Genomic DNA, 19,130 nt, shown 5'->3' with positions numbered 1-19,130 from the left:
TATTCTTTTCGGTTTACAAATCACTTTTTAATTTATTTTAATATCACCACCACTGGAAATCAGGTAAGGCAACTACTGTATCCACATTATATAATAACAGAGGCTCATCACATCACACATGCTAACTTGAAGATTATGGCAGGAATAATAAAGAGGCTCAACAGGGATTCCTTAGTCCTGTTTCAACCTTTTTATACAGGCTGCCAAGATGACTCAATCCAAAATTGCTGATGTCTCGTGCCTGTAATCCCAGCTACCTGAGAGGCTGATGTGGGAGGATCACTTGAGCCTAGAAGTTCAAGGCTGCAGTGAGCTCTGATCATGCCACTGCACTCCAGCCTGGGCCACAAAGTGAAACTTTGTCTCTAAAAAACTTCAGTAATAAAGTAACTGGGCCAGGCATGGTGGCTTACGCCTGTAATCCCAGCACTTTGTGAGGCCGAGGCAGGTAGATCACAAGGTCAGATCGAGACCACCCTGACAGACATGGTGAAACCCCGTCTCTACTAAAAATACAAAAATTAGCAGGGCATGGTGGCACATGCCTATAGTCCCAGCTACTCAGGAGGCCAAGGCAGGACAGTCACTTGAATCCCAGACGCCAAGGCTGCAGTGAGCTGAGATCGCACCACTGCACTCCAGCCTGGGCGACAGAGCGAGACTCCATCTCAAAAAATAAATAAATAACTGGCCAGGCACACTGGCTCATGTCTGTGATCCCAGCACTTTGGGAGGCTGAGGCAGAAGGATCCCTTGAAGCCAAGAAACCAGCGTGGGCAACATATCAAAACCCCCACCTCTACAAAAATAAAAATAGGCCAGGTGTGGTGGCTCATGCCTATAGTCCTAGTTACTACTTGGGAGGCTGAGTCAGGAGGATCACTTGAATCCAGGAGTTTGAGGCTACAGTGAGCTATGACTGTGCCACTGCACTCCAGACTGAGTGATGAGTAAGACTATTTCTAAAAAAAACCCAGAAAACAAAACAGCCAGATGTGGAGGTACACACCTGTAGCCCTACCTTACCTACTTGGGAGGCTGAGGGTCAAGCCTTCTTGAATCCACTTTCTACAAGGACATCCTAGAAGATGTTAACGTGATGAAATCCCTCAAATAGCAGCCTTCCAAGAGAGACAGAGGGTTGCGGGAGGTAAAGATGTCCCTTTCATTCAGTAGCACAGAAGTCAAGTTACAAAAGTATGAGGCTGCCCACTCTTGGGCATCCTTAGCCCAAGGTCAGGAGATGATAGGCTTGAAGAGGGTGTATTGGTGATGGAGGGTGAGAGTGGGGGGTTATTTACAGGATCCACAAGCCCCCTGAAAAGTTATTTGGAAGAGTTTGTGTAAAAATTTGTGTTTGCATCTCCTAGGAAGATCCACTGGCTGGGCATGGTGGCTCACACCTGTAATCCCAGCATTTTGGGAGGCCAAGGCAGGTGGATCACCTGAGGTCAGGAGTTTGAGACCATCCTGGCCAATATGGCGAAACCCTGTCTCTATTAAAAATACTAAATTAGACAGGTATGGTGGCGGGAGCTACTCGGGAGGCGGAGGCAGGAGAAGAGCATGAACCCGGGAGGCAGGGGTTGCAGTGAGCCGAGATTGCCCCACTGCACGACAGCCTGGGGGACAGAGCGAGACTCTGTCTCAAACAAAACAAAACAAAACAAAAAGAATATCCATTACATTTACTGGCTTCTCAAGGGTTCTAAGAAAATGCAAACAGAAGATGATTAGAAAAGAGGGGCTTAGTTTTTTCCACCCAGGGGAGGGGAGGGGCTCAGTTCTTTCCATCCAGGGCAGCCCCACTGCTAACCTAGACTCAGAGTTGCCCCAAACAATGTCCTCTCACTTCCACTCCTTACCCTAGTTTCGACTCCAGCCATGACACCCCAGAAAACAGACACAGAGAGGCCTCGGGGATAAAGGTCTTTATTGAACAACCTTATCTCACTCAGTAACAAAAGAGCAGGAGGCAACAATTCCCCCAGAAGTCTGCAGCCGTGTCCACCCTTGACAGCAGGATGCATGGCCTGCTGATACATCAGCTGCAGTTTAGAGCCCCTGGTGGTCACTTAGAGATCATAATTGGGGTTCTTCCGAAGGATAACAAAACCTTCCAGAATGGGGGTAACAGGAAGAAACTCCTCAGTGGCCAATTCTGCCCGTTCCCCGTGGGCCAACAACACTGGGGTTGTATGTGTCTGGAACCCTGTGATGGTCTTCGGCTTGCCAGCCTGGCCCACCACATCCACTGCCTGTAGGGTAAGAAAATTGAAAAGATGGAAAAGTAGCAACAACCCACTGCCCACGCTAGTTTCAGCAAAGCAAGTATATGTACATTCTCCAGTTTGGGAATACAGCCTGAGCCCTCCCCTCTACTCAACCTCTCACCTGGCCCACACGGACAGACACTGGCAATGGCCGCAGCTCCTCATCAAACGTAACCAGCATTCGGGGCTGCATGGCAGCCACCAGCCCATACAATACATAGTGTGATTTGCCTAGAATAACTGAGGGAAGCAGACAGGACAAAAAGCTGGGAGACAAAAGGGCAGGCCTGGCCAGAAACACTAGAGCCCACCTCAGCCCTAACCCTTTAACCTCTCAGTCATATGACTGAATCCATACTCCTCCCCTCATATACCCTACTACTAACCCAGAGATACCCCCACCTCACTTTGCTTACAGCCCTTAGACTTGAAAATCACATTTCCCCAGTGACAGGAGACAGAGCTAACTTGGGGTCTTGAACCTAAATTATCCAAGTGGTCCTGGAAAGGGTGGAGTCAGAGCACTACATGCTATGATATAAAATTTCTGACAGGAACTCACTGTTTCGAACATCCAGGAAAGAGACAAGCACAGTGAGCAGCCCAGCCACGGCCACTTGACTCATAAGCTGCCGGTCACTGTGGTAGGGGCAGAGGGTAAGGGTACCCTTCCCTAAATGTGTCAGGCCCTGAAAAAAACAGAGGGAAGTAGAGGTGAGGAGTCACCACTGAGGAATCATTGCCTAACCCAGCCAAACAGAAATCTCCCACGTGGTCACATCTTTCCTCCTGGGCCAGCATTCCATGTTCCTCCTTCCATCACCACAGATACTTCCCCGGCATGCTCTGTGGAGAAGAGTTCTATTCTTTACCTGTGCCAAGCGCACCATGAAGAGGTTGTTTGGGTCCTTGGCATGATATTGAGCTAACTGGCGCAGCATTGCAGCCAGACGGGCATTATTGGTACCTGGAAATGTTAAGCATTACAGAAGTGAAAAAAGGGGCCTCAAATCTTCCCCCAATCTGTTTATGATCTTCTTCTGCCCGATACTCACCACTGCCCACCATGCCCATGGCAAAAATGGAGTTATAGGAAACTTCTGGATCAGCATCATGAGAGAATTTGCTTAGGGTATCCAGGATGTTGAGTCGTGGATTTGAAACAGAGATGAGGGCCAGTGCTAAAGGTACAGCCCTCCGGAGTGTAGGCTCCCCATATCTCAGCTGATGATCCAAGAAAATACAACAGTAAAGAGGAATGCAGTAAAAACAAGTTCCATTACAGGAGTGGACTGATGGGTAAAAGGGGGTCTTAACTTCTGTAGAAAAGGCACAGCAGGCCAGGCGCGGTGGCTCACAACTGTAATCCCAGCACTTTGGGAGGCCGAGGCGGTTGGATCACGAGGTCAAGAGATTGAGACCATCCTGGCCAAGATGGTGAAACCCTGTCTTTACTAAAAATACAAAAATTAGCTGGGCATGGTGGTGTGCACCTGCAGTCCCAGCTACTTGGGAGGCTGAGGCAGGAGTATCACTTGAACCCAGGAGGCAGAGGTTGCAGTGAGCCAAGACCATGCCATTGCACTCTAGCCTGAGCAACAACAGCGAAACTCCGTTTCCAAAAAAAAAGAAAAAAAAGAAAAGGCACAGCAAAAAGACCACCTGTCCACCAAGAAAACCCATCAGAAAAGTCTTCGCTGAGGAACCCCAGGTCATCAAAACCAATATATTCCAATTTTCTTCATGCTATACTCACCAAGTGGCCAAAGGTTCGTAGTGCCATCTCTGCACCAATCTCCTCCCCCATAGCAATAAGGGCAATCCCCAGAACAGCTACTCCCTGCAATTGAAGAGACACCAGAACCCACTAAGCTCAAGGAATAAAAAACAGTCACCCTTGCCTCAAGTCCCATCTGAAAATAAAAAGCCATCCTGTGGGGAACACCCTTACCCCTTACATACAGAACCCAGTCTCACGCTATTTCAATATGTGGCAATACCCAGAGGGGCTCTAAAGCAAAAACCAAACCCAGTTCCCCTGTATGCTTATCTCTTCTCACAGCCTCTCTGAAAGTGCCCAGCTGCCCATATAACCTGATGTGCTCCCATGTCTGCAGGGGCTTCCTTTTTGTCCTTGTCCTTCTTTTCTTTCTTGTCTTTGTCTTCCTCCTTCTCTTTGGAGTCAAAGTGTTCGCTACAAATGTGGAGCAGCTGCTGCACCTTCAGCACATTCCCAGAGCCTGCATCAGCGTGGTGAGGGAGAACGGACAGAAATGAGAAGTTACCAAGGAAATGCTTTGGAAAACAGTATAAGTCTAAAGAATCTAGAGCAGATCACAATGAAGGAGAAAGGAGAAACAACCTGAAAATAAGGACCAAGAAAGAAGTGAGGAGTCACTGGGGAAGCACAAAACAGACTCATAAAGACAGACCTGCATATGCACACACATCCACCAGTGTGTTGGCAAAACTGCGGAATGGCTCTGACACAACCTCCAGTGCAGCCAGGATTGCCTCGATAGCCTCACCCTTCCCTACAGGACAGATTCAAGGGGTCTGAGGATACTTGCCTCCATCCAGCACAGCCTGACACATAAACCCTCCCTGTTGTGTCCAGTTACTGTCAGCTCTTTGCTCAAATAGAAACATCCCCTCACCCAGGTGGTTGAGACCCAGTCCAAGAGGAAGCCAACGAGCATAAGTGTCCTTGAGCTCAGTCTCTGACTTCTCCATGATGGTCTGAAGGATAGTGGAAGTTACATCTCCATTGCAGGACCCCACTGCTATCATTCCACAGGCTAGAGCTGTCACACCTGCCACCTAGAGGTAGGAAAATCAGTATTACACACAGTAAGTTATTAAAACATTTATGTAGATTCAAGATAGCCTATTTCTACAGTCCACTGCAAGATATTCTCACTAATAACATTAGTTTATAATCCCTTTTTGATGGTAGATCAAAATAACAATAGTAGCCATTACTCACTGAATATATACTATATGCCAGCCACTAGGTCAACTGTTTTGCATACTATTGACATTTAACCCTCATGACAACCCCAGGATCACAGGTCCTGAGGTTATCCCCTGCACTGCTTTTTTTTTTTTTTTTTTTTTGAGACAGAGTCTCGCTCTATCGCCAGGCTGGAGTGCAGTGGCGCAATCTCGGCTCACCGCAATCTCTGCCTCCTGGGTTCAAGTGATTCTCCTGCCTCAGCCTCCCGAGTAGCTGGGACTACAGGTGCATGCCACCATACCCAGCTAATTTTTGTATTTAATAGAGACGGGGTTTCACCACGTTGGCCAGGATGGTCTTGATCTCTTGACCTTGTGATCCGCCCGCCTCAGCCTCCCAAAGTACTGGGATTACAGGCGTGAGCCATCGCACCTGGCTGTTATCCCCGTTTATGGATGAGAAAAATATGGCCTGAAGAGAATGAATTACTTGTTCAAGATCATACTGCTTATAAGCAGAGGTGGCAAGATTTGAACTCAAGATTTTCTGACTCTAAAACCTATGCCACTAGCCACCATGCTATATTTATCCATTAATGACGCTGCACAAGTATGAACATTTAAGGCTGACCAATGTCTGTAATACTAAGGAGAATCATCAATCCCAGGCTGTGTTAAGTTACACTTCACTCTAGTCCAAGTAGTTTCTCAGACATTCCAAGGGACAGAACGCAATACTAAAATGTTAACTTTTGTTGTTTGGTTTTTTTTTTTTTTTTTTTTTTTTTTTTGAGACGGAGTCTCGCTCTGTCACCCAGGCTGGAGTACAGTGGCCGGATCTCAGCTCACTGCAAGCTCCGCCTCCCGGGTTTACGCCATTCTCCTGCCTCAGCCTCCCGAGTAGCTGGGACTACAGGCGCCCGCCACCACGCCCGGCTAATTTTTTGTATTTTTTTAGTAGAGACGGGGTTTCACCGTGTTAGCCCGGATGGTCTTGATCTCCTGACCTCGTGATCCGCCCGTCTCGGCCTCCCAAAGTGCTGGGATTACAGGCTTGAGCCACCGCGCCCGGCCTTGTTTTTTTTTTTAAAGACAGGGTCTCACTCTGTCACCCAGGCTGGAGTGCAGTGGCACAATCTCAGCTCACTGCAACCTCCACCTCCAGGTTCAAGCAATTCTCCCACCTCAGCCTCCCTAGTAGCTGGGACTATCGGCGAGTGCCACCACACCCGGCTAATTTTTCTGTGTATTTTTGGTAGAGATGGGGTTTCACAGTCTTGCCCAGGTTGGTCTCAAACTGCTGGGCTCAAGTGATCTGCCCACTTCAGCCTCCCAAAGTGCTGGGATTACAGGCACAAGCCACTGCACCAGGCCTAAAATGTTAACTCTTTAGCCTTAAAACCACCAGAGGCTTAGAATTCTAGATCAAGGGGTTTCACTGAGGTGACACCCCTCAATACACACAAAGAGGCATGTACACGTATGCACACATGCACACACTTACTTCTTTTTCATTATTTATCAGACAAAGTAGGACTCAAAGCACCTTCCCTACCTACTCTAAATGCTCACTAGCCTCTACTTACCTCCATACTGGACTTTGAATCTCCCATCACAGGCAGCAGCAGTGTTAGGACATCTTCACGATTTGAGCCAGCATAGGCCAAGCCTAGCCTGCAAAAGCCATGGGGAGGCGGTCCCCAACACATACCCAAGGATGCAGCAAGAAAAGAACAAAAAGAGAATCGGTCATTCATTCACCATTTCAACAAACATTCACCAAGAGTCAGATACCCAGTAGGCGTAGTGGTAGCCCTTGGCAATATAGGTGAAAAGGGCCCAATTCCTGTTCTCCAGAGTGTACAGGCTGAGCACTACCAGAAAGAAAAGTGAGGAACCTTACCCAAAGATGGAACCAAGTCTCATGGTGTTGCTGTTGTGGAGAACATAGTCTGAGAGCAGTGCCAGAGCAGGGTCACACTCATTCCGGACCCCAGAGTTCACTATGCCACAGGCAAGAAGAGCTCCTGACTACAAAGAGTAAACAGATTCTTCACTCAGGATACTCTACCTTCCTCACCACAAAGGATGCAACATGGGCCTCACTGCAGCACCTGCCCTAACTGGAGTTAAAAACTGGGCAGACCTCATCAGTGCAAGAGAGGCACTGCTAGGCAATAGAATATGGAAGGGGGAAGTCCCCATGAGCAGGCTGTATGTAGACGAACCTTAATGTAGTCCTCAGAGGAGTACAGGTACTTGTCAATCTGGGTGAGGCCACCATCCACATCCCACAGCAGAATCATCCCAAGAGATGCAGCTGCACTCAACATTCCTATACCAGGGAAGAATCTATTAGTTTTAAAATGGTCCTATCCTGAGGATCCTGTTATTATAAAGAGCTCTCCAAAGAACTGCACGGTGGATCCCTTGTCAGATAACTTATGACTCCAAGAGGACAAAAGAAGTGATCAAAGCAAAACAAAAGGCAAAGCAGGAACGGAATTATACCATGGTCCTTGTTCTTGTAAAGCCATTTGTTGCCATCATCTGTTAGCAGCTTGTCTTGGCCAAAAGCTGCATTCACAAAGCCATTCACAAAAGAGGAGGCCAGGTTCATGCGGGCAGAGTCCACCTGAGAGCCACTGCCCCCAAACCCTGCAACAGGAGGGAGAGGAAAGAAGGTTTCAGCTAGGACAGGAAAGAAACACAGCATGGCAGCTGGTTTCTGGTTCTGAACTAGTCCTTTAGTATCCTCTACCTATACCCCCAAGCAGTGACCTGAAAAAAAGTTCATGGGGATTCTGAGCTCAGTAGGATAAGCATGTTGGCCAAGCCATCACTCCCAATACAAGGGGCGTAACTACAATCCCCCAACTCCCATACACAGAGAGGGATACTCACTGTTGTTCTCTAGGTGGGTTTTGTAGATGTCATCAGGCACCTTGGGCTCCATGATGTCCAGCTGAAGAGAAGTCAGAGGGTCACAACTGCTCCCCTAGAACTCCCCCAGCTGTCCCTTCTGCTATCCCACTGAATGGCAATTCTAATCAAGGAGAGTCTAGTCAGAGGTATAGTCAGCGAGGTGAAATGGCAGGTAGAATTATGATAAAAAGGCCTTGATGAAAAAAGGGCAGTCTCACCTCCCGAGCTAAGGCCAAGAAGTTGCTGTTGAGCTGTACATTGGACATGATCTCTGTCAGGTCCTCATACTCCTCAACGTCTTCACTTAGCTCCAGGAACACCCCATGCCGGCCTAGCATGAATGCCATCTGTTTCTGTACTACCCTGTGGAGAGAGTCCGTACATCTGCTCACCACTGCCCACTAAGGGCACAGGAAAACCCCTCAAGCCCTAACCAGAAACTACAAGTCCCAGCTCTTTATGCAAATGTCCTATTTGTGAGCTTATCTCTTTGCCAACTTCTTCCCTACATACACATCCTTGCAGGAGGTGAAGATGTCTTCTACCAACTCCATGTCATTGAGCATCAATGCCAATCTCAGAGCTTCAGGGAACCGGCTAAACTTTCGGAACACACCCAGGGCACAACGCAGTAGGGCTGAGTTCTCAGGCTCAGGCACGTAATTCACACAACTACAAAAGTAAAAGTAACAAAGAATTCAGAAAGTGCCAGGCACTCATTTTCCCCATTGAATTCACTTACCCAAAATAAATAATGAATACCTACTACACACCAGGCACTGTGCTAGATGTTAGTACTAAGAAGACACAAAGTCTCTGTCCTCAAGAAACTCAGACATCAACAGATTAACTACAGCGTGATGCTATGCTTGAGCAAATGCTCTGGGAAAATAGAGGAGGCACAATTGAGAGAGAGAGAGGTGCTGAGGAGGGCATGCCTGCCACCCATCCCTATCATGTTCACTCACCTGGTAAGATAAAGGCAGACCTTTGCGTATGCATTCTCATCAATGTCCTTCTCGAGCATGTCCACCTGCTCAATTTCCATAAGCAGGTCACAGGCCTCATGCTCTGCATTGTGGGCCATGTTGTAGGGGACAATTTCCTTCACCAGAGTGAGCAGTGGCTCCCGCTGGACCTTCTCTGCGTCATCCAGCTCCTGCCACTCCTTAGCCACTTCTCCTGCCAGATGCCTACAGATACGCCCAGACGATTAAGGGAGCACAGCTTCAGGGGAAGCACTTCTCTGTGGGTCAAGGAATCCAGTGTCTGGGAAATTCAATACACTGATACTCCAAGACAGATGGTTCTCCACAAGAGAATTCTGAATTATCTCAGAGCCTCAGAGCCCCCCTTCAGATTCCCAAGAAGAAAGATCTTACCTGACATACTCATGACCCCATGATGCCAATTCCTCCTGGGAGCCCACTAGCCGATACTTGAGGCACTCGCGCTCCCCACTCATGGTCATGGCCAAAACAGAGATGATGTCAGCAGCAAAACGCTATAAAGAAAACAGTCCTTTGAAGTCAAACCCAACAGTCCAGCATAAAGGGAACATGCCTTGTGGAATCAAGATCGTTATCTCCAAAATTTAACTATTAACTATATACCAATCTCTGTACTAGAAATTTAACACGTTATCTAAGCTAAACCTCACAAAAACCAAGGTTGGTGTTGCTATCTCCATTTTTTTTTTTTTTTTTTTTTTGAGATGCAGTTTCGCTCTCAGAATGGAGTAATGGAGTGCAATGGTGCGCTCGGCTCACTGCAACCTCTGCCTCCAGGGTTCAAGCAATTCTCCTGCCTCAGTCTCCTGAGTAGCTGGGATTACAGGTGCCCACCACCACACGCAGTTAATTTTTTTTTTTTTTTTGTATTTTTAGTAGAGACAGGGTTTCACCATGTTGGCCAGGCTGGTCTCAAACTCCTGACCTCAGGTGATCCACCCCTCGGCCTCCCAAAGTGCTAGGGTTACAGGTGTGAGCCACCACACCCAGCCACTATCTTCCTTTTAAACTAACACAGCTGAAGGGTGATAAACAAGGGATAATGTGGAGAAAAATGGAGGCTCTCAATTTTACTTTAATGGCAATTATAAACGATTAAAAGGTTTTAAGCAGAAAAGACCCATAACTGAGAAAGATCACAATAGCTGCTACATAAGAGACAGACTGTATAGGAACAAAGGACAAAAGCAACATCAGTTAAGAGGTGCTGCAATAGCCCATGCGAAAACTGAACATTTCCAGGATGAGGGTTGTACCAGCAAGCACAGAAGTGACTGAATGTGGAACATATTTTAGAGATAAATGAATGTGCATGGGATAGAAGGAAAGAGAAAAACCAAGATTAAACATAAGTTAAAAATAAACCATTATAATGAAACCCCAAAGTCCAACACAAATAACAGAAACGGTGTCTTCTGAGAAGTTGATCTTCCTTTCAGCTCTTTTATGGATATTTTGACTGTGATGAACTCTGCTCAAATAGATCAGGGCTTAGGTCTATCAGGCTGCCTGTGACTCACAATGAGCCCCCCCATGGTCTGGGTAAAAAGGAATTCCTAAACTAGGCCTCCACCAGGTTTGAAACTGTTTTACCTTATTCTCCCCAGGGGCCATGTTCTCATAGATTTCCTTCAGTTTGCCATAGTGTGGACGCAGAAATTTGAGAGGCTTGGGCACTGAAGTCATGGAAGTTGTAGAAGAACGAATTTGCCTTCGCAATTCCTCCAGCGCTGGTCGATACAGGGATGTGTCCTTCTCCTGATCAAGAGAAGACAGGGCTCAGACAAAAAGGAGTCACACCCCTTCAAGTCATAATACAGAGATATTTAACTTAACAACTCCTCCAAGGAAATAGCCGTGTCTTATTCATTCATCTGTGATTCCTCAACTCCCTGCACCCTGCCTGGCACAAAAACAAATGACCCAAGTTAAGAGTTAAGAACTCTGCTTCTCCCACAAGAGAAAGCTGCAAAACTGCACGAATACCCTTTGTAACTCTCCTGCCTCCCAACATCATCATAACACTGACTCTAAAATACAGTCCACCGCACACAGCAGTTGCCTCAAAACAGAATAAAACAAACAAGTGGGAAAGATCCAAACATGTCCGAATCGTGTTAACATCGTGACTCACCCCCAGTCGTTCCACGAGCATCTCCAGTTCATCTTGAAGCTGTTTGTCCTCCTCAGACTGGAGGGTTGGGAGAAGCAGCTCATTAAGAGAAGGAATCCCAAAGACGTCCTCCTCCCACTTACCCGGGGCAGGTGGAGAATAAGCCTGCCTTCTTAGGAGGGGCCAGGTGGGCAAGGAAACAGTGGGAATAGGAAGCTCTGGTGGGAAATCAGCCTGGGTTCTGAACGAGGCTCTACTTGAAAGCCACTCTAGGAAACGGAGGTGACAATGACCCGCCCGAGTCCACCTCACGCGGCGGTGGTGAGGGTTGGTGGAGACGGCGGAGGTGACAGCGCGGAACGGAGAATGAGGAGCAGAGAGGCAGGGTGCCGGGAGTCCCGAGGGTCGCCCCAACCGCCCTCTCCCCGGTGCGGTGGGGTCGTTGGGTGTCGGGCCTGAGGCCTGTGGAGCCGCCGTGACTCAGCCCCGCGGCCTCCTCCGCCGGCTCTCGGGGTCGCGCCTCACCAGCTCCTGTTCTTTGTCCTTGTCCCCAGCATCCCGCCGCTCCTTGCCGCTTGGCTTCTCGTCCGTGCCGCCGGGGGTCGCCGCTGGGGGCTGCTGTGGCTGCACCGGCGCCTTGTCCCGGCCTCCCTCCTCCATCTCCGCCGCCACTGCCGGCCCGCTGCGCGCGCACCCGCTCGCACCGCCCTTTTTCCCAGACCGCCTCGCGCGCGTCGGCCGCGGCGCCCCTCCTCCTCCAGAGGCCACCCGCGACCGGAAACGCCGGGGCGAGCCGGGGGCGCTCGGCGACCCATCCACCCACACGGCCTGAGAGCCCCGCCCCCTGACCCCGCCCTCGGAGGCAGGCGGAGACTACAATTCCCAGCCTCCCTCGCGCCATAGGCACTCCTGGTCCCCGACCTCTTCGGAGTTTCCTGCATCCAGCGGGACTTCGCCGTGTGGCGTTTGGGTACGCTCGCTGCCGTAGATGGGCGGTTTGCGACCCGAGATACCGAGTTTTCCTTGGCCATAGGTTTTTCTCATAACGGTGTAAATAGAACCCACAGTGACACTCCAGTTGGCTGCGTGGCGCGACAGACAAAGTAGATTTCTTGAAGTCCAGGACGCTTGATTGCCGCCTGTATAAAGTCTGTGTAACTGTGTCTAGCCCACTGTGAAATATTAACTTCATTTGGCTTTGTTATTGTTGTTGTTGCTTTTGAGGAGACTCGCTGTCTCGCCCAGGCTGGAGTGCAGTGGCGCCATCTCAGCTCACTGCAACCTCCCCATACCGAGTTCAGGCGATTCTCGTGCCTCAGCCCAATAGCTGGGATTACAGGCGCCCGCCACCAAGCCCAGCTAATTTTTGTATTTTTTAGTAGAGATGGGGGTTTCACTATGTTGGCCAGGCTGGTCTCGAACTCCTGACCTCAAGTTATCTGCCTGCCTCGGCCTCCCAAAGTGCTGGAATTACAGACATAAGCCACTGTGCCCGGCCTGGAACTGTGTCTTATTCATCTTTATGCTCCTAGCCTCCAGCCTAGTGCCTGGCTTGTGGTAGGCCTTGATAAATGTTTGCAGAATACAGGCATGCGTGAATGAATGAATGAATGAATGAATGAATGAATGAATGGCTTTGTATTCATCTTCAGGCCATCTTTGTGTATAATAATGACCCACTGGGGGCTGTCTTTGGAGGCCAGAACTAGGCATTGGAAAATCATCAGGTTTCTACATTTGCGAATCATGACAGACCCACTAAAACTTTTTTTTTTTTTTTTTTTTTTTGAGATGGAGTCTCCCTCTGTCGCCCAGGCTGGAGTGCAGTGGCGCGATCTCGGCTTACTGCAACCTCCGCCTCCCAGGTTCAAGCGATTCTTCTGCCTCAGCCTCTCAAGTAGCTGGGGATTACAGTCACGTACCACCACGCCTGGCTAATTTTTGTATTTTTAGTGGAGACAGGGTTTCACCGTGTTTGTCAGGCTGGTCTCGAACTCCTGACGTGGTGATCCGCCTGCCTTGGCCTCCCAAAGTGTTGGGATTACAGGTGTGAGTCACTGCGCCCGGCTTATTAACCTCATTTGATATTCTTACTCAGTTGAAAGAGAGTACTCTGCTATTCCCGTGGCTACCATTTTAAATACTTTGGGGAGCCAGGTGGAGTCGAAATCGATCAATAAAGCCCTGTGCTCCCCGCCAAGTTCTGGAGTTAAAAGCAGAACAAGACAAGGTCTTCCTCCGCTATCTTCTCGTCTTTCCCTGTGCAGTCTTAGAGGAGCGTGACTGACCCGCTTATGTCAGGACTGCTTTTGAGTGAGTCCATGCACTTCTTACAACCTTTTGAGATTGGTAGGGTTAGGTCCATTTGACAGAGGAGATCATATCAAGTAGTAGAATGAGGATTTATTTTTTATTTTATTTATTTATTTATTTTGAGAAAGTGTTTCTCTCCTGTTGCCCAGGCTGGAGTGCAATGGCGCAATCTCGGCTCACCACAACCTCCGCCTCCCGGGTCCAAGCGATTCTCCTGCCTCAGCCTCTCAAGTAGCTGGGATTACACATGTGCCACCACGTCCAGCTAATTTTTGTATTTTTAGTAGAGACAGGGTTTCTCCCTGTTGGTCAGGCTGGTCTCCAACTCCCGAACACAGATGATCCGCCCGCCTCAGCCTCCCAAAGTGCTGGGATTACAAGCGTGAGCCACCGCGCCTGGCCGAATCAGGATTTAAAGCTCAGTCTTCCAGTCTTCAAAGCCCTCGACTGTTTTAGGCAAACCCCAAAGTTTCTTCTTTTTTCTTTTTTTGAGACGGAGTCTCGCTTTGTTGCCCAGGCTGGAGTGCAGTGGAGGGATCTCGGCTCACTGCAAGCTCCGCCTCCCGGGTTCACGCCATTCTCCTGCCTCAGCCTTTGGAGTAGCTGGGATTACAAGCACCCGCCACCACGCCCGACTAATTTTTTGTATTTTTAGTAGAGACGGGTTTTCACCATGTTAGCCAGGATGGTCTGGATCTCGTGACCTCGTGATCCGCCTGTCTTGGCCTCCCAAAGTGTGCTGGGATTACAGGTCTGAGCCACTGCGCCCGGCTCAGAGTTTCTTCTTCGGCTGTGTGTGTGTGTGTGTGTGTGTGTGTGTGTGTGTGTAAGGTGAGGAAAAAAAGGAAGTAACTCTTCTCCCCTTCACCTAGTGGGAACACTCAGGAGTCTTCTAGGAATCTTATTTTATGGGTTCTGACACATTGAAGAGTGAAAGACACCTAGTACAACATAGCACTGAATGAATGTTGGCTAAATGTTCGTGTAGATACAGAAGTAAAGGTCTGAATCCATTTTAAATACCTGTTGCTCTTTTCCACTCAGTGTTTGGATTCTAGGCATGACCTTCCATTGCCATTGCCGATGACTCCCCCATCGCTGGTCTTTAGACAAAAATTCAACAGTCCATAACTGTTCTGCCTATTCTATCTCTGGCTTCACGGTGTCCATACATTTTCACTTTCTTCAGTCATCTGTAGAGGGATTTTTTTTTTTTTTTTTTTTTTTTTTTTTTTTTTTTTTGAGACGGAGTCTTGCTCTGTCGCCCAAGCTGGAGTGCAGTGGCTCGATCCTGGCTCACTGCAAGCTCCGCCTCCTGGGTTCACGCCATTCTCCTGCCCCAGCCTCCCGAGTAGCTGGGACTACAGGCGCCCGCCACTGCGCCCGGCTCATTTTTTTTGTATTTTTAGTAGAGACGGGGTTTCACGGCGGTCTCGATCTCCTGACCTTGTGATCCGCCCGCCTACGGCCTCCCAAAGTGCTGGGATTACAGGCGTGAGCCACCGCGCCCGGCCAGAGGGATTTTTTTCTAAATCTCCTCTTTATCCATGACTTCTTTTTTTTCTTTTCTTTCTTTTTTTCTTTCTTTCTTTTTTTTTTCTGAGACGGAGTCTTGCTCTGTTGCCCAAGCTGGAGTGCAATGACGCGATCTTGGCTCACTGCAACCTCCGCCTCCTGGGTTCAAGTGATTCTCCTGCCTCGGCCTCCCGAGTAGCTGGGATTATAGGCACACGCCAACTTGCCCAGCTAATATTTGTATTTTTGGTGGAGACGGGGTTTCACCATGTTGGCCAGGCTGGTCTTGAACTCCTGACCTCAGGTGATCCGCCCATCTCAGCCTCCCAAAGTGTTGGAATTACAGGTGTGAGCCACCGTGCCCAGCCCCATGACTTCTATCAGATCGCAGATTTTGTGCCACATACCAGTCACACCCCAGCCAGTACCTTAGAGGAGGTAAGGTGATGTGGCTTTAATAAAGCTCAGGTGACTGCAGATGAAGAGTAAATGAATAGGTGTTGTAGTATGTTTCAACATTTTTGTAGGTTTGAAATGTTTTGAAATAAAACATTGGGGGTTTTACACATAGGAGAACACAAGTTTTAGAGGTAGATCTGATATTTACAACCAAATTCTGCCATTCACCAGCCGTGAAGCTTGGGCAAGCTACCTAATCTCTCTCAGCTTGGTTTCTGCTTCTGTAAAATGTGAATCATAAAGTATCTCTCTTGTAAGTTGTTATGAAGAAATGAGGCTGGGAGCGGTGGCTCATGCCTGTAATCCCAGCACTTTGGGAGGCCAAGGCGGGTGGATCATGAGGTCAGGAGTTCGAGGCCAGCCTGGCCAACATAGTGAAACTCTGTCTCTACTAAAAATACAAAAATTAGCCGAATATGGTGGCATGCACCTGTAGTCCCAGCTACTTGGGAGGCTGAGGCAGGAGAATGGTGTGAACCTGGGAGGCGAAGGTTGTGGTGAGCCAAGATAGCACCACTACACTCCAGCCTGGGCAACAAAGTGAGACTCAATCTCAAAAAAAAAAAAAAAAAAAAAAAAGAGCTGAGGTATTTAAAGTGCCCAGGTAGATGCCTGGCAACTAGAAAGCAGGCAGTTGTCATTTTATTTTCCAATTACCTCAAATCTACAGGGTGAGTTAAATATTCTTGTCCCCTACTCCCTGCCTCCAAGCCCTCAAGCTTCCAAGTTTCTCTTGCCAAATGCAAATGTCTGGCCATTCTTTTGTTTTTCTTTTTGAGACGGAGTCTCACTCTGTCACTAGGCTGGAGTGCAGTGGCGCCATCTCAGTTCACTGCAACTTTCACCTCCTGGGTTCAAGCAATTCTCCTGCCTTAGCCTCCTGAGTAGTAGGGATTACAGGTGCCCGCCACCATGCTGGCTAATTTTTTTTTTTTTTTTTTTTTTTTTTGAGACAGAGTCTTGCTCAGTCGCCCAGGCTGGAGTGCAGTGGCACGATCTCAGCTCACTCCAAGCTCCACCTCCCAGGTTTACGCCATTCTCCTGCCTCAGCTTCCCGAGTAGCTGGGACTACAGGCGCCCGCCACCACGCCTGGCTAATCTTTTTTGTATTTTTAGTAGAGACGGGGTTTCACCATGTTAGCCAGGATAGTCTTGATCCACCCGTCTCGGCCTCCCAAAGTGCTGGGATTACAGGCTTGAGCCACCGTGCCCAGTGCTAATTTTTGTATTGTTAGTAGAGACGGGGTTTTGCCACGTTGGGCAGGCTGATCTCAAAATCCTGATCTCAAGTGATCCACCCGCCTTGGCCTCTCAAAGTGCTGGGATTACAGGTGTGTGTCACTGTGCCCAGCTGTGGGCATTTTTTCAAGGCCCCTTGATAACACTGATGTCCTGCTTCACACTTCATTTCATCCAAAGTATTTTTCTAGGAGCACTCCTTCCTACCATATCACCAAACTCCCAGCCTTGTGGCCAAACTGCTCTCCAATCGGGGCCAGCCCATTACCTGACCCTACTTTCCTCCTTCCTTACATTACATCTGGAAGCCTGCCATGCTGCCCCCCAAACACAGCCTAAGCCGTAGAGCTATAGTATCTTATGGATAGCTCACATATCAGAGAACTGTTCAACCCAAAGCCATCACTTACATAACACCAGGCATGCTCCTGGCAGCACTCAGCATTGCACTGTCTCCACTGGCTTGCTTCTTTCTTTGTGAGATATTCTTCAAACAGCCAGATTGTGCTGTGGCCCTTCTTACTCTTAATTCCTGGGACTGACAGCGAATTGTATTTTTTTATTTTCTTTTTTTCTTTTTTCTTTTTTGAGACAGAGTTTCCCTCTTGTTGCCCAGGCTGGAGTGCAGTGGCACAATCTCGGCTCACTGCAACCTCCGCCTCCCAGGTTCAAGTGATTCTCCTACCTCAGCCTCCCAAGTAGCTGGGATTACAGGCATGTGCCGCCACACCTGGCTAATTTTTTGTATATTTAGTAGAAACGGGGTTTAACCATGTTAGCCAGGCTGGTCTCAAACTCCTGACCTCAAGTGATCCACCAGCCTCGGCCTCCCAAAATGTTGGGCTTACAGGTGTGAGCCACCGCTCCCAGCCTTTTCTCCCTTTCATACCTAGTCCCACAGAAGATTTTACAATTCTCTCTTTTCATACCCACTATTACTACCACCCTTCTACAGACTCATAATCCCTTATTGTGTCCCTTTCACTTATCCCCTTTTGATCATTCTAAACACTTCACCATTTCTGAATAGGCCTTGCCCCTTCAGTTGATTGCCCATTTCACATTGTTGCTCCTTCTGTATGAAACGCCTTTCACTGTTTGTCAGCTAGTAAATTCTCCCATCCTCTGAGCTCCAGCTCCATGTCACCAGTCCAGGGAGCTTTTCCTACCCTACCTTTAGGTTATTCATTTCTTCCTTGTGCTGTCATCATGCTTGGCACATACCTCTCCCTCCCTAGACTCTGAGCCCTTGGAGGACAGGAACTGTGCTCTGTCGCCCAAGCCGGAGTGCAGTGGCATGATCTCAGCTTGCTGCAACCTCTGCCTCCGGGTTCAGGTGATTTTCCTGCTTCAGCCTCCCAAGTAACTGGGACTACAGGCATGCACCAGCACACCCAGCTAATTTTTATATTTTGTAGTAGAGACGAGGTTTCACCATGTCGGCCAGGCTGGTCTCGAACTCCTGACCTCAAGTTATCTGCCTGCCTCGGCCTCCCAAAGTGCTGGAATTACAGGCATGAGCCACTGTGCCTGGCCTGGAACTGTGTCTTATTCATCTTTATGCTCCTTGCCTCCAGCCTAGTGCCTGGCTTGTGGTAGGCCTTGATAAATGTTTGCAGAATACATGCATGCGTGAATGAATGAATGAATGAATGAATGAATGAATGAATGAATGGCTTTGCATTCATCTTCAGGCCATCTTTGTGTATAACAATGACCCATTGGGGGCTGTCTTTGGAGGCCAGAACTAGGCATTGGAAAATCATCAGGTTTCTCCATTTGTGAATCATAACAGATCCACTAAAACCACTTTTTTTTTTTTTTTGAGATGGAGTCTCCCTCTGTCGCCCAGGCTGGAGTGCAGTGGCGCGATCTCGGCTCACTGGGTTCAAGCGATTCTCCTGCCTCAGCCTCCTGAGTAGCTGGGATTACAGTCACGTACCACCACACCTGGCTAATTTTTGTATTTTCAGTAGAGACGGTTTCACCATGTTGGTCAGGCTGGTCTCGAACTCCTGACGTGGTGATCCGCCTGCCTTGGCCTCCCAAAGTGCTGGGATTACAGGTGTGAGCCACTGCGCCCGGCCTGCTTTTTTAAATTAAAAAACAACAAAAAAACAATTGGATCTCCAATATTGCAGAAAACTGTGCTTAGTTTTATGAGGGACTCTCTTCCACCCGGACATTTCCAAAGTGCTGTCAGGTGTGTGAAATCATACTTCTTGGCATATGTTAGCTTATTGTGGATGGGAATTAGTTAGACTTACCAATGGGACTGCATAAGGGATGGCCCAGCACTTTACCAATAATTGCTTTCCTGTGTCCACT

At 48.5% G+C, this 19,130-nt stretch overlaps 1 protein-coding gene across 1 annotated transcript; it reads right to left on the bottom strand.

Moving 5' to 3' along the window:
- Nucleotides 1-1,915: 1,915 nt before the first annotated feature.
- LOC105480126 (proteasome 26S subunit ubiquitin receptor, non-ATPase 2) lies at nucleotides 1,916-11,984 on the bottom strand. Its single transcript, XM_011738612.2, has 21 exons — nucleotides 11,802-11,984; nucleotides 11,298-11,354; nucleotides 10,757-10,921; nucleotides 9,536-9,657; nucleotides 9,122-9,346; nucleotides 8,667-8,825; nucleotides 8,372-8,516; nucleotides 8,133-8,193; nucleotides 7,740-7,886; nucleotides 7,457-7,563; nucleotides 7,132-7,259; nucleotides 6,815-6,902; nucleotides 4,931-5,093; nucleotides 4,706-4,807; nucleotides 4,368-4,513; nucleotides 4,030-4,113; nucleotides 3,329-3,497; nucleotides 3,146-3,240; nucleotides 2,836-2,962; nucleotides 2,395-2,513; nucleotides 1,916-2,258 (listed from the first exon to the last, which is right to left on the bottom strand). Exons 1-21 carry the CDS (start codon nucleotides 11,934-11,936, stop codon nucleotides 2,076-2,078), a joined length of 2,727 nt encoding a protein of 908 aa, XP_011736914.1. The 5' UTR covers nucleotides 11,937-11,984; the 3' UTR covers nucleotides 1,916-2,075.
- Between the last annotated feature and the right edge of the window lie 7,146 nt (nucleotides 11,985-19,130).

The sequence above is a fragment of the Macaca nemestrina genome, chromosome 2 (assembly GCF_043159975.1).
Source record: "Macaca nemestrina isolate mMacNem1 chromosome 2, mMacNem.hap1, whole genome shotgun sequence".
NCBI classification, from domain to species: domain Eukaryota; kingdom Metazoa; phylum Chordata; class Mammalia; order Primates; family Cercopithecidae; genus Macaca; species Macaca nemestrina.
The sequence above is the reverse complement of the archived record's forward strand: the minus strand, read 5'-3'. Positions and strand labels throughout refer to the sequence as shown.

Bases quoted from the DNA above. Each gene is read 5' to 3' on its own strand.
- LOC105480126 (XM_011738612.2), bottom strand. From the start codon at position 11,936: ATGGAGGAGGGAGGCCGGGACAAGGCGCCGGTGCAGCCACAGCAGCCC. The intron at 6,903-7,131 runs GTAAGGTTCCTC...TGGCTTTTGCAG, and splicing joins AGACTTGGTTCCATCTTTGG to GCTAGGCTTGGCCTATGCTG. The intron at 4,514-4,705 runs GTCTGTCTTTAT...ACGCTGATGCAG, and splicing joins GGATGTGTGTGCATATGCAG to GCTCTGGGAATGTGCTGAAG.